This window comes from Lagopus leucura, unplaced genomic scaffold (assembly GCF_019238085.1).
Source record: "Lagopus leucura isolate 7727_CA_CO unplaced genomic scaffold, USGS_WTPT01 Super-Scaffold_741, whole genome shotgun sequence".
NCBI classification, from domain to species: Eukaryota; Metazoa; Chordata; class Aves; order Galliformes; family Phasianidae; genus Lagopus; species Lagopus leucura.
Genome location: NW_024962256.1, coordinates 10,001,571 through 10,020,455, shown reverse-complemented (window position 1 = coordinate 10,020,455; position 18,885 = coordinate 10,001,571). Strand labels below are relative to the sequence as shown.

General features: G+C 41.1%; 1 protein-coding gene across 3 annotated transcripts in view; it reads right to left on the bottom strand.

Moving 5' to 3' along the window:
• DOCK1 (dedicator of cytokinesis 1) overlaps window positions 1–18,885 on the bottom strand; it is a 273,200-nt gene that overhangs the window by 67,620 nt on the left and 186,695 nt on the right. For all 3 annotated transcript variants that reach the window (XM_042863548.1, XM_042863546.1, XM_042863547.1), the window contains exons 30-33: window positions 12,116–12,194; window positions 11,012–11,112; window positions 7,644–7,702; window positions 1,103–1,251 (exon numbers count right to left, since the gene is read on the bottom strand). In XM_042863548.1, the coding sequence (XP_042719482.1) occupies window positions 1,103–1,251; window positions 7,644–7,702; window positions 11,012–11,112; window positions 12,116–12,194 (388 nt within the window). The remainder of the gene's footprint in view (window positions 1–1,102; window positions 1,252–7,643; window positions 7,703–11,011; window positions 11,113–12,115; window positions 12,195–18,885) is intronic.

The following is an 18,885-nucleotide window of genomic DNA, read 5'->3' as shown; positions in this document are numbered from 1 at the left end:
TAACAAAGAGAGCGTCTGACAGGAAACAGTTCAAATGGCATCCCAGTGAGCATTTCAATCTTTACAGTACCATCAGAGTCAAACATAAGAAAGAATGATTATGCAGTAATTGGATGGATCCAAAATACAGTTCACAACCTTTCCATACAGCATCCAGCGCAAAACAAATCAAAGTAATAAAGCTGATGCAATTTCCCCATGTTTAAATCTCTTCACGCAGGCATTCATTTATTTTGGCTACAGATTACGAGCTGGTTATGAATAACAGCTCACTAAAAAAATACAGAAAAAGATAAGACTTCCCATCCAAGAAAGAAAAATGGCAAGAGAAGGGGGGAAAACAAAGCGACGTGTCAAACTGTATTGCAAAGTTTTCAAAGTCATATCCTGAATGATCAGAAATTTCACTGCGTAAAGTAGCTATACTGGTCTATGTTACAAAACTACTTAACTAGTTTTACACTCAATCTATAAGTTCAAGTTTCAAGGGAAAGAAGGAAAGATGACGAATCTCAAGAAACTCTCCTTCATCATACTTGTCTCTCAAAAGCTTCAGCTATCAGTGTGTGCTTATTCAAGGGTTTCCTTCAGCATGCAAAATGAGAATAGGATAAAAATACTCCGCTTGAAGTTTGGATGTTGCATTAACTATCTAGCAGGAAGATATGCTGCCTCTGGTTGGTTAGCCTCTTTTCCTCTTCAAAGCAATAATAAAAATATGGTTAATAGAATCAAAATTGCAAGACACTAGAGATGATGAATTTGTACACATTACACATTATCAGGCTTCTCTTTATGTCCAACTCAACTCAGAAGCAAACTCCTTCCCTAAGTCACAGTGAAAATTTAAGACAGATGTCTTTGCTCTCCTGCTGTATCATAAAGAAAGGTTTAATTTACCTCATGCAAATTTTGCCTTCAGTGAGAATTTAAAACCTTCAGATTAAAATTCTATAGCCATTCAGAGTTACAGAAAATAAACAAATCCATAATTACATCTTTCTTCCAAAACAAATAGCGAAGCAACAAAAATTCATATGTTTTTGTCAACAAACAGCTAAATCCATCTTACGCCTTCAAATAGTTGTTGCTTACTGCTTACCATCTGGAAGCTTCTGGTGGAATGAAATTCACACTGCATCATATCAAAGAAGATGGGGATCGTAGCTTTCCGAAGCTCCGTCTCGGGGATGAGTGTCATTTCCAAGATAGGTCCCACCATTTCTGGGATGAACTTGATTTTATGCTGACCTTTAAAGGGAAGAAAAAAAAATGCATTTCAGAGCTAATGAATGGCCACTGACTTGGTAGGAGATAATTGTTTTAAAAGCCATAACCATAAATTGTCATATAGTTCAAGCGCAAGACAGTATTTCTCAAGATTGGACTTGATTGGACAATTTCTCAAGATTGGACTGAAATTTGTATTGTAATTTATTTCTCAAGAGGTTAACTATGTGATATTTTAAACCCAAGCAATGAAGTTGCTCAACCAGTAGTCAGGCTGGAACTTGCTGCGTTTTCCACAAATCATCCACGCTCACACACGTATTAAATTTCAGGGCTTTCTTTAAATATACTTTACAGATAGAAGGCAGCTAAAAGGTGCATTGCTTGCATTAACTTATTTAGGCTTCTGTATCTTCCACAGCGTACAAAATGCTCCTTGTGTCACTCTATCAAAATGTCACCATGAGTGCATGCTTACACAGCCCCGAGACACGAAGCCACATCTTAGCTAAGCTGACAATATGCCTCCTTTCTCCAGGAGTTGATCTGACTGGCTAACTTCATTTCATATTTATCTTCTCAACAGAAAAACACGCCTCCCCCTGTGCTCCCTGCTACGTGCTCTGCACACAGAGCAGAAAGGAACCCTTAACAGCAACACAAAGCCTAATAAATACTGGACTTGTTAAGAACACGTAGTTCCTGTTCTTCTGTTGCATGAGGTGCAGAGGACGGAGATTACATATTCTGCAAATGATCAACACAGCTCCACCAGGGAAAGATGCCTGTGCTGGGCAGTGTGAGGGCCCCGGGAAGTTGTAGGCACAGGATTCAATGAAAACACAAAGATTCCAACCAGGACTTTGTAAAAGCCAAATAAACACTTCCAGGCATTCGTTTTCTCCCAGCTGTGGCAGATGACAACTACCCAAATCAGAGCAGCAGAAGTAGGCTTATTCTAACACAAAGTGCAAAGGAACGTATGGAAGACGTTAGAAGTCCAATACCTTAAAGCACTGCACTGAACCTGAAAGATTGCGGAGCTCATTTGGTTTTGTAATGCTACTAATAAAAAAGAATAGAAATTCACACTGGTCTGCATACAGTGCAGGGCATTCAAGGTTCAGTGGGTGAAGTTTCTTGCAAAGAAGAGGTTAATAGCTGCAGGCAACAGGGTGCCTTGGGAACACCTCTATGCCCCCAGTGCTGCAGGTGGGCTGGGCTGCCTGCAGGAGCCCTCAGCCCCCCCTGCATTAACACTCTTGTTTCTCACTGCAGCTTATCAGTGGTACACAACACAAACACATCTCAATTCATTTAGATTCCACTGCACTACACTGCCATAGCAGTAACCATTGAAGTATTTAATTAGCAGCTTCACTTCTGACCAGAAGTAACATAAATCTGAGCAAATGTAATCAAGAAAAAATCCTTTAAAGATAAAACACGCTGCTGCTATTTATTTTTTTTTTTAAGAGGTATAATTTATGTTACTTGATTTGGCGAACTTCAGAATCCCATCAGCATTAACAATGCTACTAGGGTGAAGGAATGCTCAACCAAAATCGCTACGCCATGTGATGCTCCAATGCTGGCTGCTGGTCAGGAACAGCAGTACAAGCAGTGCAGCCCTCTCTGCCTTCCTTACCAGCAGTATTACACTCAGCATCCCAGGTGCCAGTTTTCCTGTATTACGCCTGGGAAACGTCACAGCTGAGACTTCAGAAAACAAATGATAATGACAAAAGCCATTACAGGTCAGGCACACATCCAATGTCCCAAGGTTCTCTGTGGATCACAGTTGTTTTTCTCTGCTTCGTGTGCAGGGACCCCCCCACCCCTCAGAAAAGCAACAATTGAAATTGAGACGTGAAAAATGGAGAATTTGCAAAGGATTGTTATCATTTCTTTTTTAAATCTCCGACTCCCCCTTTTCCTCTTCTGAAGTGAAATGCACAGTTACCCATCAAAAGCAAAACAACTGAGCACCACGTCACCTCAACGAGGAAGGGATGACCTGAATGGAGACCAGGGAGAGTGTGTGTTGAGGCACCCACAGCATGTGCTTGAGGCCCAAGGGACCTTCCACCTCACGCAGACCTGAGCCTAAACAGGGCATGCAGCAGCAGGCAGTGACACCATGCTGCAAGCCTGGATGATGTGACCTTAAGCAGTGATATGCACACAGCATCAGAGCACAAACCAAAGGCCATGGTCCTACTCTGGATGCTGAGAGCCTCCACTGTGCTCACACACAGCACTTTCTGACAAACAACCAAGCCATGAATTCTCCCTTTTCTTTTTCAGCCCCCCCTGAAGCGTAGGAGATCCCACACAGGGATTTAATATATGACAAATCTGGAACAAAACTGCAGCCTCTCTTCCAAAAGACAAACTGCACATCTGTTTTTAAAACTGCATGCAAAACCGGGATTATTTTTTATTCTGACTACGTATAAAACTTTCCACAGTGGTTTCTGCCTTGCCACAACATTCTCTATGTAGACTGCTCACCCAACAGCACTGAGCTTCACCTGAGTGAACCAATATGCAAGTGCTTTCTTTATCTGCATGATTTTCATTTCCCAGCTTCTAATCTACCTTTGGGCCACTGAACAATTTGTCAGCAGCCTCACCTCTGCCTTGGGTCAGCTGTGCACACACAGAACAAATTCAAAGTGTTATTTGTAATGACTCCTTTTTATATCACGCTCAAAGTTCAGGTCTATTTTTAACCCCAGCCTTCCCTCCGACAACATTAACATCTTTGCCCAGTCCATTCTTGGTATCAGGACTGCAAAGGGAGGGCTGGGCTGGCGACCAGCCCACTGCATGACAGCACCACAGGTTTACTTCAGCTTCAGGACCTTCACTCTTCTACCTTCCGCTAGCTGGTTCAATAAAAGCAATGCTTTCTGGTGAGGGGTCTGGAGCACAAAGCTTAGGAATGGCTGAGGGAGAAGGGATTGTTCAGTCTGGAGAAGAGGAGGCTCAGGGATGACTTTATCACTCTCTACTGCTGCCTGCATGGAGACTGTAGTGTGATGGGGGTGAGCCATTGCTCCCATGAGAGACAGAATGAGAGGGAATGGCCTCAAGTTGTTCCAGGAGAGATTCAGCTTGGACACGAGGAAAAAAATTCTTCTACAAAAGAGTGATCAGGCACTGCAATGGGCTGCCCAGGAGACAGCAACCATGGAGATGTTCAAGGAACATACAGATACTGTACTGGAATGGATGCCCAGGGAGGTGGTGGAGTCACTGACCCTGGGGGTGTTCAAGGAAAGGCTGGATGTTGTGTTGAGGGACATGGTTTAGTGGGAGCTACTGGGAATAGGTGAACGGTTGGACTGGATGAGCTTTTAGGTCTTTCCCAACCTTGGTGATTCTATGATTCTATGATTCTATACTAAGGGACGTGATTTAGTGGGAAAAACAGTGGTGGCAGGTGGTTGGTTTGACTGGATGATCTTGGAGGTCTTTTCTAACCTTGGTGATTCTATGATTCTGACCTGTCTTTCCTCGATCGACTCTACCATCAGGAATTTTTTTTGTTGCTTTTTCAACATTCCCCTGTTGAAAACATTAACCATTGGAAATTGACATACGTGACCCAGCATCAAACTCCGTTTTGTATTGCTGAGCTGCATTACGTAATGCTTTTCAGTGCATGCCGTTTGATTCCCTGCATTTACATCAAGACAGCCTGCTGTGTGCTCCCATGATATTCATCCAGGTCTAAGGTGCCTCAGTTCTAACTACGCAGTGACACCAAACAATGTATTATTTTTAAAAGTTCAGGCTGTGATTCGGAAGGAAATAAGCCTACAGATACTAATATGCATTGCCACTGATGCATGCAGGAAAATGAAAACCTCACAGCACTTTCAGAAAGCCAGCACAGCAGGGGCTCTGCACGCTGGGACTACACTCCCCAAAGCCATCCTCACTGCTACTGCATCACAGCACACAAACCTAAAGCCTTCGTGAGCAAATCAAGCAAGGTATCAGACAGGACAGACACAGCAAGGGTTTATGTAGAAAATCTGTCAGTCTGGATCTCTCACACAGGGCTCCCTGTTTAAAACCAAATCTTTACTCCTAACTTACAGTATTTAAAGTGTGTATGCACAGTTACCTATTGCTTTACTCTACTACACATGGTCCTTTTTCTTTCTTTTTTTTTTTTAATGCAACCACTACTGCACCAGAAATACGCAGGCAAAAAATAACCTCCTAGAGTTTGTATTTTACCATCTCACTTCAGAAAATAAGTTATACTTTTGAATGTGCGTCACAGCTAAAGGTCTGTCTGGTGAAAAGTTTTAACTCTGCAAGTATTACGTGCTAAATTTCTAAACAAGAAGTTAGGGGATAATTTGAGACTTACCCGCTCCAATACATAAATCAAAAGTCAAAGTTATTTGTTTCTGTCGAATCTTATACACAATGGCAGGTAGTCATAAAAAATTATATGCTCAAGGTTATGCAAGAATAATAGCTTTCTGCTTTGGATTTTGTTTCTGAGCATATACATGTTAATAATTTCACTAATGGAGTGAAACTTCTAAGATAAAAGCATCAAACGCACTACAATCAATTCCTCTGCAGTGGTAAGTCAGTATTCTTTCCTAATTGATGCTGTGACATACATGAGATTGGTGGAAAGCCAGAAGTTAAACATGATCAGCACTAACTATTTGTATCACAAAGAAGTGCAGAAAAAGAACGATTCTCATTATGAAAAGAACAAAGGCCTTGCTGGATTAGTGTCCTGGCTCTGATTTACCTTTCTCCTGCAGCTTTTGTTATGAAGTGCAACAATTTACCAACTCCCTCAACATGTAAAATTTCAGAATTAATGATCCCAGTCGCTTAGGGAATGCACAGACATCAGAGCTAGAAGAGGTCACAGAGTCATCTTCCTGAGTAATAACAGTTTGTAAAGAAGAAACCAAAGTTCTATCTAAAACTCTATCAAAGGCTTTCATGATAGCACAAAGATTGAAGAAAACACTGCCCCTCTATGCAGTCAATTCACAAAACACCGGTGGAAATGGTTAGCATCTCCCTGTTAATGGTGAAAAGCAGAACTCAAAGGCAGCTGAATACCGTGCACAAGAGCAGCCAATGTCAGTGGCAGCAGTAAAAAGCACAACATGCTCCACTGTTGATCCAAGTTTGAATATCAATCCAAGGTTGAATAAAATGGCCACGTGTTAGAACAGCCAGATGCATATGTACAAACACCTCCACTTCAAGTCTACTAAATGGCAGGAAAAGCACACCAGGTTTAAAAACTCAAAGATGCCAGAGAAAGTAGGAAAAGTAACAGATGGATATGTGACTGTAAGCATAAAGCAGTGAAGGATTTAGCTAATAACCACCACGGAGGCTGCCAGCATCCTGAGCTGGCTGACCCAGCATCTGTTCTGGGGCTGGAACCATTACCTGCCCAGCATCTGTTCTGGGGCTGGAACCATTACCTGCCTGTCAAGTCCCACATCAGCTGTGCATTATGCTTTAATCTGTTCTCCAGATTTGTGAAAGATGCTTCTAATAAAAAGTGAATTCAACTGCTCTTGGAAGGCTTTTTTTCATCATTCCAGCAGAGTGGATGACACCTCTGTGATATCAAGTAATTGTGAACCTTGGTAACCCCTTCCTTTATATACGCTCATATATTTTTTCAAGCTTCAGCAACAACAGTTCAGCTGGAGATATAAGTCAAGTGGCAAATGCATTTATTTCTGATAACTTAAGGAACTTTTGATAAAACTCAGAACAGCTGAAGTGTCTCTGCTGTTAAGCCCAAGAAAATGAAATCTGGTAGATGAGTACATTCAGTTCATAGTAAATACTCCGTTGCTCACAAAATTTAATCCCTGTATAGCTAAATTATACCCACAAAACATACCTGAGTTGAGAAAGGTGTGTCTAATTTACCCACAAACTGAGGATGTCCAGCTTCCCATTCTTTGCTGATCACCCTGAGTCATTCTGATGCAGTCAAACAAGACTGAAAATCAGACTTCAAGCTGAATTTCCAGGCAATGCTACTGGCAGCCCTCAGACATCCTCATTTTGCTACAATACACTGGATCTAAGTGTATGCATCCATATGCATATTTTTATATCCGTTTATTTATTGAAAAAAAGAGCAAAAGCCCTCACTATAATTGTTTCTGTTTAAAATGAGGTTGAACGCCACAAAAGGAAAATGAAGATACATAAACACTGACTAGTTGTGTGTCTTCTCAGATGGTGAACTAAGTATGCAGAGGAGGCTTTATTTCTTACATCACTTGCTTCCTAAGTGCCTGTTTCAGGAGAAAGTAGCCTTGTTTCATCTGAACCTCCTTTAAACAAACACTGGCTGAAAGCATTGAGCAACAGGTGTTCATGCTACTTACCCAGATTGTACCACATGTCCCTGATTTCAAAACCAATCTGCCTTCTCATATCACCATACCTTAAAGAGAGAACAAAAAACATGATTTAAAAAATAAAAATAAAAAAAAAAAAATCACATACAGGACATATCAATAAGCAGAGAAATTTGGTTTGAAAATCTGACCAGTGCTCAAAAATGTCTGAAAGCAGAGGTCAATCTGTGCAGGGGGATTGAAACTAGACTGCTCTTTGAGGTCCTTTATCAACCCAGGGCATTCTATGATTCTGTGATGATTCTATGAAATCCTCCAGGTGTGACCTTTATCAGTGACACTGCTTCTTGTTCCCCCAGCTCTGCCACACACCTTCATGCACTGATCTCTGCAGAATTCAACTGGGGCCAAAGGGAGAGGCAGACTTGCTCTTGGGATGCCCCAAGAGATGCAGCCCCAAAGGCTGCAGCTCGCCCTGCACTCCGTGCTGTCCCTCAGAGATCATCGAGTTTCCATTTATGGAACGAATTTCTACTTACTGAAGGGAGAACACAAACATTCACCTGGGCAAACCTCTGTTTTTGGATTACCTAACCATCCTCTGGGACACGTGGGTGTTTGCAGAGATTAATTGTGAGCGTTTCCTACTTTCCAAACAGCGATGGCTGGAGGAAGCACGGCAGAGAGCTGCACGGCCTAAGGCTCTGTTTTATTTTTACACACATTCTTAGCATAACGTTGTCCTAGAAAATAAAACCAGGAGTGACATCTTGTGTGAAATCATAAAGGAAGAGCTTTTGTGTTGCACATCATGGGGATGTGGGGTGCTGGGCCGAAGCAACACGGATGCTCCTTTGCCTGGTGGCCCAATGTCTCCTTTTCAGCTCTGGTGTCACCTGTGCCACATGCCCTCCATCACAGCATTGATGCCAGGAAAGCTTAATGAACACAAAAAAGCCTACTGACTTCATGCATTACGATACCTGCACCATAACCATCCTCCAAGCCTATGTAAGGAGCTCCAACAACCCACTTGCTACACAGATTATTTACTGAAGACCATTAATTAAACCACAGGATGAGCAAACGGTTGTGTCTGGCAACTTGTGGAGTTTGTGTGGGATAACAGTGAGATACCCTGTCATTAATAAGGATTAATGATATTTCTCTTTATCATTCAGTCTGTAATTACCTAACGTTTCAATCCAACATTTAGTAAAAAACTGCAGATTACAATAATTAAATTTTAATTATTGAATATTTAGCACGTTGAAATATGTACTTAGAAAAGAGGGCGAGTGAAACTGAATGAAGTGATTATTTATATCCCTTTGGCATAGAACTGATAGTTGTTTCCCCACGGCAATAAAAGTTAGTGCTTTCAACCACTTATTGCATCTGAAGAATTTACTGTCTTGGTTTTCGTCCCCCCAAACACGATTAAACTGAAAATAACAACTCGCAAAATCATTATAAACAGAGATTTACAATTTAGCAAACTTCATTAAGTATCCACTTCAAATGACTTAGTCTGTTTACTTATCTCAGTAGTGAGTAATGTCTGTTGATCTCTCAGATTTCGTCACTGAAATATGCTGCCCCACTTAATATCAGAATCACTTCCGAACATTTCCATCCAAGGATCTTATTCTCACAAAGAGGAAAATCAGTCTCCAGATGTATTCTAGGGGCATTTCCAGCTCCCTGGCATTGGTTTTTGCTCAGATCAGGAGCCCAATCAATAGGAGCCCCATTGGGTGGGCGCACCCCAGTTCTGCTCAGAGGAGGAGGGAAGAGAATTTGGACCCAGAGCTGCTGAGCTCAATACCTCTGCCTTTTCACCTGGTTGGGACTGCAGCACTTTGACTTCTGTCAGTGTCCTTTGCACTTATTGAAGAGTTTGTACCACTGATCTCATCTTGTGCAGAAACATGGCTCATGCATTCCAGCTCTAACAAAATGGGATTTATGTCACTGAACAAAAGCACCTTGATTTCTCTGTGCAAGTCAGTGGCTTTCATGCTATCTGTGGTATTTGTATCACTACTGCAAAACCCCAAGCTCTATTTGAGATCACTTTTCCACCAAACTTTTAAATCTTTCTGTCTCATCACAGCAGCCCCACAAGTCATGCGTACGTATCGAATCATAGAATGGCCTGGGATGAAAAGGACCACGATGCCCATCCAGTTTCAACCCCCATGCTATGTGTGCATGTCACCAACCACCAGACCAGGCTGCCCAGAGCCATATATGATACATCACACAGTGCTGAAAAATTCTGTTTTAACACTGTGGTAAATCACAGTTTCCAAAGGAAACAGCTCCAAACTCAGGATGGAGTGGATGAATCTGAAGGGCAAAACTCAGCTGCTGGGGGAAAAAAAAAAAAAAGAAAATAGAAAGAAAAAAGAGAGTCCTCTGCTTTTTGGTCAAAGAGTGCAGCCCACATGGTGCTGCCACTTCCAGCAAAACCCTTACAATCACATCATACTGCAGCAGTGTGAAACTCTTCCCATTCTCACTGCGGTATCTCACATCACAGTAACACACAAAAAGGCTTCAGTTCAGTAATACAAAATACACCGTATCTCTCTATAGATAGAATATATATTACACATAGAACTTGGAGACTTGGACTTGGAGACTGAAACTGCATTAACTGTGGAAACCCGACTGAAAATGGAAACAAACTGCTTTTGCAGGCATTCTTTACAGGCACCACAGCACCGAAAGTGAACCTGCACATACAGTCTCAAAATATTCAACCAGCTTTTTCAGCTCTCAGTCAAGGATAAGGATCCTCTGCACTGGGAGCCCGAAGAAATTTGGGGAGAAATGCACACACGAAAATATTCACACTGCAGTGTTTCTTCTTTCCTTTCATTTGCTGTGGGGTTCTGAAGTAAAATCACACAGCTTGAGCTGCCCAGTCAGAGGTAGGCAATGCAACTCCTTCTACAAGCAGGGGAGCAACACTCTACAAAGCCAGTCCTTAGGGATAACACAGCGATATGGGCTGCAGCTGGGGAAATTCACCCTAACAGGCTGTCAGGGATTAAGCAATAAAGAGTGCCCACAGAATGAGAACGATCACAACGCTGAAGTGATTTAAAAATGCAGCTTTGTAATATGTTAATACTTCTGAGAAGTCTTGACTTCATGAATATCCCGCAGTATAAAATACTGTCTTCATCAGTAATGAATCATGTAATTTAGATCTTGATTCAAGGGTAGAAACACACGCAAGGCTTGATTCATGTTTTTAAAAACCAACCTTTCATTATACCATGATTGTGTCTCAATTTGAATAGATTTAGCTAAGAAATTAAACTAAAATTATGTTAACAGACCTCAAGTTCTTGTCCACAATTTAGATGACGAATAGGACTTACTTGTTAAGTATTTTTGCCCTCTTAGCACTTGAAAAATTCTCCAGTTGCAAGGACTCTTGTGTGAGAAAAGCAACGGCGAGGTGGAAGTAGTTGTTCCAAAGCTGAAAGGACCCAGAACGACAAGAACAGGTACCATTAATTCTCTGAAACGTTTCTCTGCACATCCACAAAACACCTTAGAAGAATCGAAGTCATTCACATAAATATTTAAAGGTGAAAATAACAGACACTACACAGGCATTGTTTCTTGATGTATTTAGTACATTCCCTCGCTGCGTTCATCTTCCCATGAAACATCTCCCATCTACAAATCCTAATCGATTGCATTTGGCTATACAAGTAAAATAAAATATGAACACATAAATATGGGGAAAAGATAGAAAAGGATCTACGCTCAGACCCCACATTCGAGTCAATAGCTCTAGCAAAGCACCTGTTAATGGCTCTTTACATGGGTTGAGAGTGATGGGACAAGGGGGAATGGTTTTAAACTGAGACAGGAGAGGTTTAGGTTGAATATTAAGAGGAAGTTTTTCCCCCAGAGGGTGGTGAGGCACTGGCACAGGTTGCCCAAGGAGGCTGTGGATGCCCCATCCCTGCAGGCATTCAAGGCCAGGCTGGATGTGGCTCTGGGCAGCCTGGGCTGCTGGTTGGTGACCTGCACACAGCAGGGGGTTGGAACCAGGTGATCATTGTGGTCCTTTTCAACCCAGGCCATTCTGTGTTTCTATGACCTGTCTGGAAAGGGTCCTTTTCCCTTTTTGCACATCCAGAGGGAAATGAGGAGTTCAATATGGTACTGTGGGATAAGACTTGGTGCTGTTGTAAGCAGAGAACGACAGTGGAGTGTAAGTGCTGAGGACAGGACATCTGAATGGGCTAACTGGGATTCCAGGGTTCACAGTCAAAACACAGACAACAAAATCGTGTGCCACATGGGGATATGGACACTGGGCATGGTGGGGATGGGCTGGCAGCTGGACTTGGGGATCACAGAGGTCTTTTCCAGCTTTATTAGTTCTAGTTGTTTGGGACAGAAGTTTATTACACTACTAATATTACATCCCAAGACGCTGTTTGGTATTTTGATAATTTTTTTCTTACCTGCAACTCAAAGTTGGCTTGATCAAGAAATTTTTTGTTTAGCATATCTGCATACTGATTAATTGCTCGCAGGAAGACTCTGAAAGATCAAGAGAAAATTACATAATTACACACTCTTCGGTGGCACCTTTGTACGTTTGGCATTCCAATTAGACAAAAATGGGAGTCTGTCTGGGAAGTGAGATTTGTAGCTGTTACTTGAAAAGCAGTGTGATCTCACCACTGTTGAGCACACGGAATTATATGCAGATGTTCTCAAAATTAATCAAGCAAATTCGCAGACGCGGGGTGAAGAAACATAAGGGATGTTTTGGATAAAAATCACTTGTCTTTAAAATATCTCATGATAATCAGGAGATCATTAAACATTCAGTTTATTAGAGGAAAAATGAAGTTGTTTCTTTCCCCCCTCCTTTAAAGTGACAGCATCTGAATGCTGCAGCTCACCAGAACTGAAACTGGCTCTATTTTAACTTGCAGGTGAAGCAAAACGTGTTTTCAAACACATGAGACAGACACTATTTTACTTACGGAACAAAAACACATTAAAAAGCTGCTGAAGGACAGTCTTCAAAATGTTGTGCAATGTTCTACTTCTAAAATGTTAATTTAATACCCAGTACAGTTTATTGCTTCTCTAAAAAGGTTGCTTGTTAAATTGCGATAGGAGTTGGCTTGACAAGCTTTAAAAATAAAACCAAATGGTACAGTATAAGTAGGTCACTACATATTCATGGTGCTGAAAAGTAAACATATTATTCTCTGGTATTCTAATCTCCATTTTCAAAATAAACATTAGATTCCTCCTGAAAACTTCAAATTTATGCTATGGAACTGCCAGCTAATGCCCAGACAAATGAGCTTGTCTTGGGAGCAGGCTATCTGTGATACAGATTTATGTCCCTTAAAGCTCTAGAAACGATGAAGACCAATCATGACACGTATAACCTTTCTTTCCTTTTCCCCAAAAGCAATCTTTAAGAAGAGACTGGCACTACGGGATGCAAATAAGAAAATTAATCTTCTACAAGCTGACAAAAATAAAAATTAAAACAGTAGAAGGAGTTGGAACTTTTATTTGAATTTAAGATACCTACTGATCTGTCCTGAGGAAAAAAGAAAAGAACATCTAGCTGAATGCTTGGCTGCCCAAATGAAATCAAACCTCACACCGAGATCAGGATGGGAGCAGAGATTATTCACGTATACAAAACTAACAAAACAAGGCACTAATTGTCACACGGTTGGGATGCATCTGTACTGTAAAATCAGATTCGTCCAACAGCAGAGAAGAAAAGTATCCAAACATGAACAGAAAGATTGTTTTATTATTTTTTTTTTTCCTGGTAGAAGCATGAAAGAAAATGTAGATAATGAAATAATTATTAAATAGCAATGAATATGTAAAAGCAAAAGATATATACACGCATACATGGATATGCTTGTGTGTCTAAATACATAAAAATATACATATCTATATATGCATACATACATTTCATAATATTGCTCTTTGTACCTCAAGATCTCACATGCATCCCCGTACTTGTACCCAGCACATGCAGAGATGCATTTCAGGAACAGCACTTCCATGCATTATTCACCAGGATCTTTGTCAGTGTATATATTTGGAAACAACTCCATTAAGAGATCTTATAAATGAGATGAATTCAGCATACACAATAACACGCTGCGGACGTGTTTCAGATCTATGATTCAATTACTGAGCTGTAGCACGTACTAAGATTGAATCCAACGTTATCCCTGTAACCAGAACGCCACCAATTCTGTCTGTAGATTTATGTCCTGTTTTGTTTTGTGCTTTTAAGGTCTGACAATGCTCTGAGGTCCAAAACTCTTCCCAGAAGGATCAGCAACGTACCAGCAGGAAGAGCCCGCTGACGCTCCTCGTCCTACCAAGATAAAATCAGTTCCAATACAGGGAGGATTATGCTTCCAATTTAATTATGTTGCCTCAAGACATCGCTGTAATGTATTCAATCTGCTCCATCTAATTAAGCTTTGGAACAATCTCATTACTTCATATACCATTATTTTTCTTCAAATCGTAGCTCTCATTTTTCCCCATGTTCATTCAAGTGACTACAAATAAACAACAAACAGTGCAGAATCTACTGTACACTGCAACAGGAAAAGGACCAAACCACAACACACCTATAAAACTGTAATTGTAAATAAATGCCACCACTCACTCGCAGCCCATATGCTATCCTGTAACTAGAGTGCCCTGGGAAAGCAGGCATTCTCCCAACCTCCTGCAGTAGAACATCAGGAAAAAAAAAGAAAAAAGGGAAAAAATGTAGAGATTTGACTGTTGATTTTTTAATTATTCAAGCCACATTTTGGTTTTCATTTAATTTGATGTTACACTCCATCCTATTACCATAAAAAGTTACACAGTGGAATGATCAGAGACCAGTTGAACTACTACTACCTCCTGGCACCATTAAAGTCACCACAATGGTTTCTCTCATCCTGAGCTCATAATGCATCCCAACTTCTTTCTTACAGGATCTCCCAGTGTCAAGAGAAAACAAGATGCCGATGACTTAATCTCAGGAAGTTGATTTTAAGAACATAAATGAAAACAAGACCATTGAGAAGTAGAAAGTTGGTTAACAGATGGAGAGACTTCATCCCACCTTCGCCGTGGAGTAAAGCTGGATGGTTACGAAGCCCACAAAAGAAATGCTGAATGTAGGTGATGACGTAGGTGAACGTTGCTCTCTGTTGCCATCACTGACTCCTGAACACCTTAAATTCTCTGACAAAAACGTCATCCTGCTGGAATACAGACAGGACCTCAAAACAAAACAAACCATCTCAAACAGGATCTCAGAGATATGTGTCAATATTATGAAACCAATATAGAACAAAATGCCATGATTTGGATGCTCTCAAGAGGAAGATTTTAAAACAGGATAGAAGATGCTTGTGCATCCTCACATTCACCTAGGAGAACGTCAGTGCCAATGCACACATCTACCAGTGCAGATTTCTTTGGCTGTTTCCCATCAGGTTGCTCTCCATGCTTAAACCGGAGCAGACAGATGTGAGCCTCATCCTCTCCCTCTTCTGACAGCGAAGTGGAGTGAGAAAACCCAGAAAGACAGCAGAGAAATCGTAGGGTTTCTGGAAAGCATCTTGAGGATGCAGATGAGTCAAATCCAGCATTAACTGGGAATTCTGCTTGATGTTGTGCAGATGTATGGAAATCCAATGGTGCTGAAAAGAAAGGATTCTCCTGGACACTGAAATGCCATCCTGTGAAAGAGCTGCAACAATGGACATGGGGCTACGTGGGTGAAAAGTCTGAACGTTTGGTGGCCTCCTTACTATTTTGGTACGTTGCTCAGTTGCATGCTTCACTGGAAAGAAAGATGAGTGCTCTGAAGAGATCATGTGGATGGAGGGGGAAAAAAAAAGAACACTGCTCAATGAATTCCTGGCTCTACTCCAGGAAATGGCGTGTTATCGCCTGCAAAGTTTGCTGCAACTCATGAATTTAAATGGTTCAGGTTTATGCCCAAATAAAATTCAAAAGAGGAAGCAGAATATTTTTATGAATAATTTCAGGTCTTAGTCCAAACCTCTTCTCTTTCAAGGCAGGTTTTGATGGTTTGCAATAACTTCACTGTTAAAGCGAGAGACACAAGAAAACCAACAAAAAAAGCCATCCAAAAAAGGCTTTCTCAGAACAGGCAGAGTTAACAGATGAAGGTGGACTTGTTTTGAACATCACTGGGCCAAGAGAAGTCACCAAAAGTATCTCCCACATTCAGATGAAGAACATCAATCCGCAGGGGCACAGCTTATCTCAGTGTAATTAATAACAAAGATTAGCTCTTGGTGCTCGTGCATAAAAAGGAGTGCTTTTCTCCAAGCTCAGCTTCTACTAACAAAAGAATGCATTACCCATGTCAGGAAGAGCCACGAAAGTCAAAACCTTGAGAAAGAGAGAAGTTGAGAGGCTGGAACTGCTCACAATGTACTGAAGTTAGAATACTGAGAACGTCGCACGCAGCAACAAAATCTAACACTAGCATATTGCAAAAGATTTGTTAGACAAAAGACTTTATCAACCCAATTAAAAGAAGGAAATTAACATTTTTTCACGATGTGATCGGAATAGAAGGGATATGATCACAGAAGAAAATCAGGAGATGTGAAGGGAAGACAGACGGGTGCTGAAGGACAAGTAACAAAACTAACATCCTACAGGGATGAGGTTTGTGGCTGCTCAGCCTCTGAGGATGGGTGGTGTTGGGGCTGCCTCTCAATGCATCAGCAGCTTTCTGCTGTAGTTAAAGTGAAGGTCCTTTGAGGCAGGGACTGATTTCCAATCCTCTGTTTAGACAGTTTCTAGCAGAGTAAGGCTCTATTCCATCATCTGGGTGCCTTGATAATGTATCCCTTTTCATTTATTTCCTGATAAGACACCTTATCAGTTCTTTGTAAGGCAGGAGGAATGACCGCTTGTGCCAGCACACAGTGAGTCAAACACCTGTGCTGCAGTTGGTACCACTCACCTTGCTCTCCCTGCCCGGGCAAAAGGACAGGTAAGTCCTAATTCCTTCCACAATTTCTCCTCCCTCACAGCCCTCCATCCAGAGTCAATAAACCCACAAATATGCTTCCCATTCAAGCTGTAAACATAGCTTCAATTGCAACCACTGTGTATTTTTATCACTGTTAATGCTTAATCACGCCCAGTGGTCCCACAGGGGGTTAAATGGTTTGTGGATGCATGCCCAGAGATTGCTAAAGCAAATAATAACACAAATACTACTGCTTTGATTCTGTTATTTTACTTTTGCAGAGAAGCCTTTTTTTCCCTACACACAGTCTCACTGAACCCAGGAGGCTATTCCTACTTGTCACATCTAGACCTCCACTGGCAACAACAAATGAAAAGACAAAGAGGTAGAGCACATGAATGGAACAGCAGTCACTGTGCCAAACAAATCCTTTTCTCTTCCCTTTCTCAGGTACAGTTGGTTCTTCTTTCTCCATTCTCTCATAATTAATCACATGCCCTGATTTTTTTGTTCACTCCGGTGAACATATTCGATGCCCCATGTTCATTCAGCCTCTCCCACCACTAGAAGGCATTTGCAAAAGCTAAAGGAGATGAGCAGAGCTGCATCACACCCAAGTCATTGAGTAAAACACGTGCAGATCAAACTAACTCTGCACAAAGAGTTTTTATGGAGAATGGCATTTCAGAAGAACCTTTCCTACAGTATATTCTGTTCTGCGTATTATCTTGTCAGCTTTTGCATCAGGTTTGCACTAAAACTACTTGCTAAAATACTTACAAGAAAATCTGAAAACAGTGCAAGCTACAAATGTAGTCCATGAAACTCTGAAGAGATCAAAGAACAAGTACAGGAGAACCAAGGAACCAAAGGACAAATGGCTTCTGTACTGACAGCATAATGATCTAAACAAGAACATACACACACAGCTTAAAATTATCTAGGTTTAGCTGCTAATTCAATAAAAGAGAGGGAATTTGAGAGATGTTATAAAAGGGCCTATTACACCATTTCAGTTAATTTAGATGGAGGGATAATGAATGCTTTATTACAGCTGATCGGCCTTCCTGCACATTACCATGCCTCGCATGCCTGTGATTTTGCTGCTCTGGGAGACAAATTTGCTGTGCATATGAGACAGACTACTCTTATCTTGTCAGACTGTGTACGAAACAACAGACTTAGACCTTGAAATCCCCATGCAAAACCCAGACCTGAACAACTGCTCACTAACGCATGAATACCAAAATCTTCTTTTAAAGAGCAATCACATCAAATATCTTCAAATTATTTCCCAACTTTTCATCTGCAAAACGCAGTTAAGTTTTAAACAACTTTTCACTTGCATATAAATTAAAATTCACATTTTAATACATCCCAGTAACAGCTTTTCTCTTGGCATCACATACAGGATGATGATTTTCCAATTATTATGACCCTGGAACACTGAGAATATGTAATACTCAGATGCATATTCTGTGTATATCAGATGAAAGGGAAAAATCATGGAAATGTACGAGCACGAGGGCACGTGCCCTCCTCCCATCTCCCCTCAATAGTTTCCCATCCCAAACTCTTCTCTCTCCTTGTGATATTATTACTGTTAACTTCTTTTCACACCTCCCAACCTGACAGCTGCTCAGCCCACATCAAGGTTTCCAAAATCCTTTTCATTTTACGCTTCTCTATGTGATGGCTCTCTGCCCAGCCTACCTCTCACTTATTCTTTCTCGTTGTTGTTCAATAATACGTTAAAAAGATTCCTTGCAATATATTCCTTCTAATTCATCAGGCTAAAGAGCAGCCAAAACTTGGGAAGGAAAAAAAAGAGAAGAAAGAAAGAAACAAATCCCTTGATCATTTGCTTTCTGTTGAATTACAATTCCTGGGCTGACTGTGATAATAGCACACAGTAATCCCAATGAAGACTTGCTGCTAAATACTTACATTAGCATAATCTTCTCCAATCGTCTGCTTCACACCAGCACAGGTGCATCGTGTCACTTTATTAACCCATTTTCTAATAAATATTTCAGAAGCAGTTTTAGCATATTATCTATGATCACTGACACCTCCTTCCTGATTTATATTCTGCGCTGTGCGCCCTCTAAAACAACGGGGACGGATGAATGAAAAATAACTGCAAGTTACAACATTCTGAAGGACAAACTTGCGCTCTGACTACCAACAATCGCATCCACAGTGCGCTGCCTC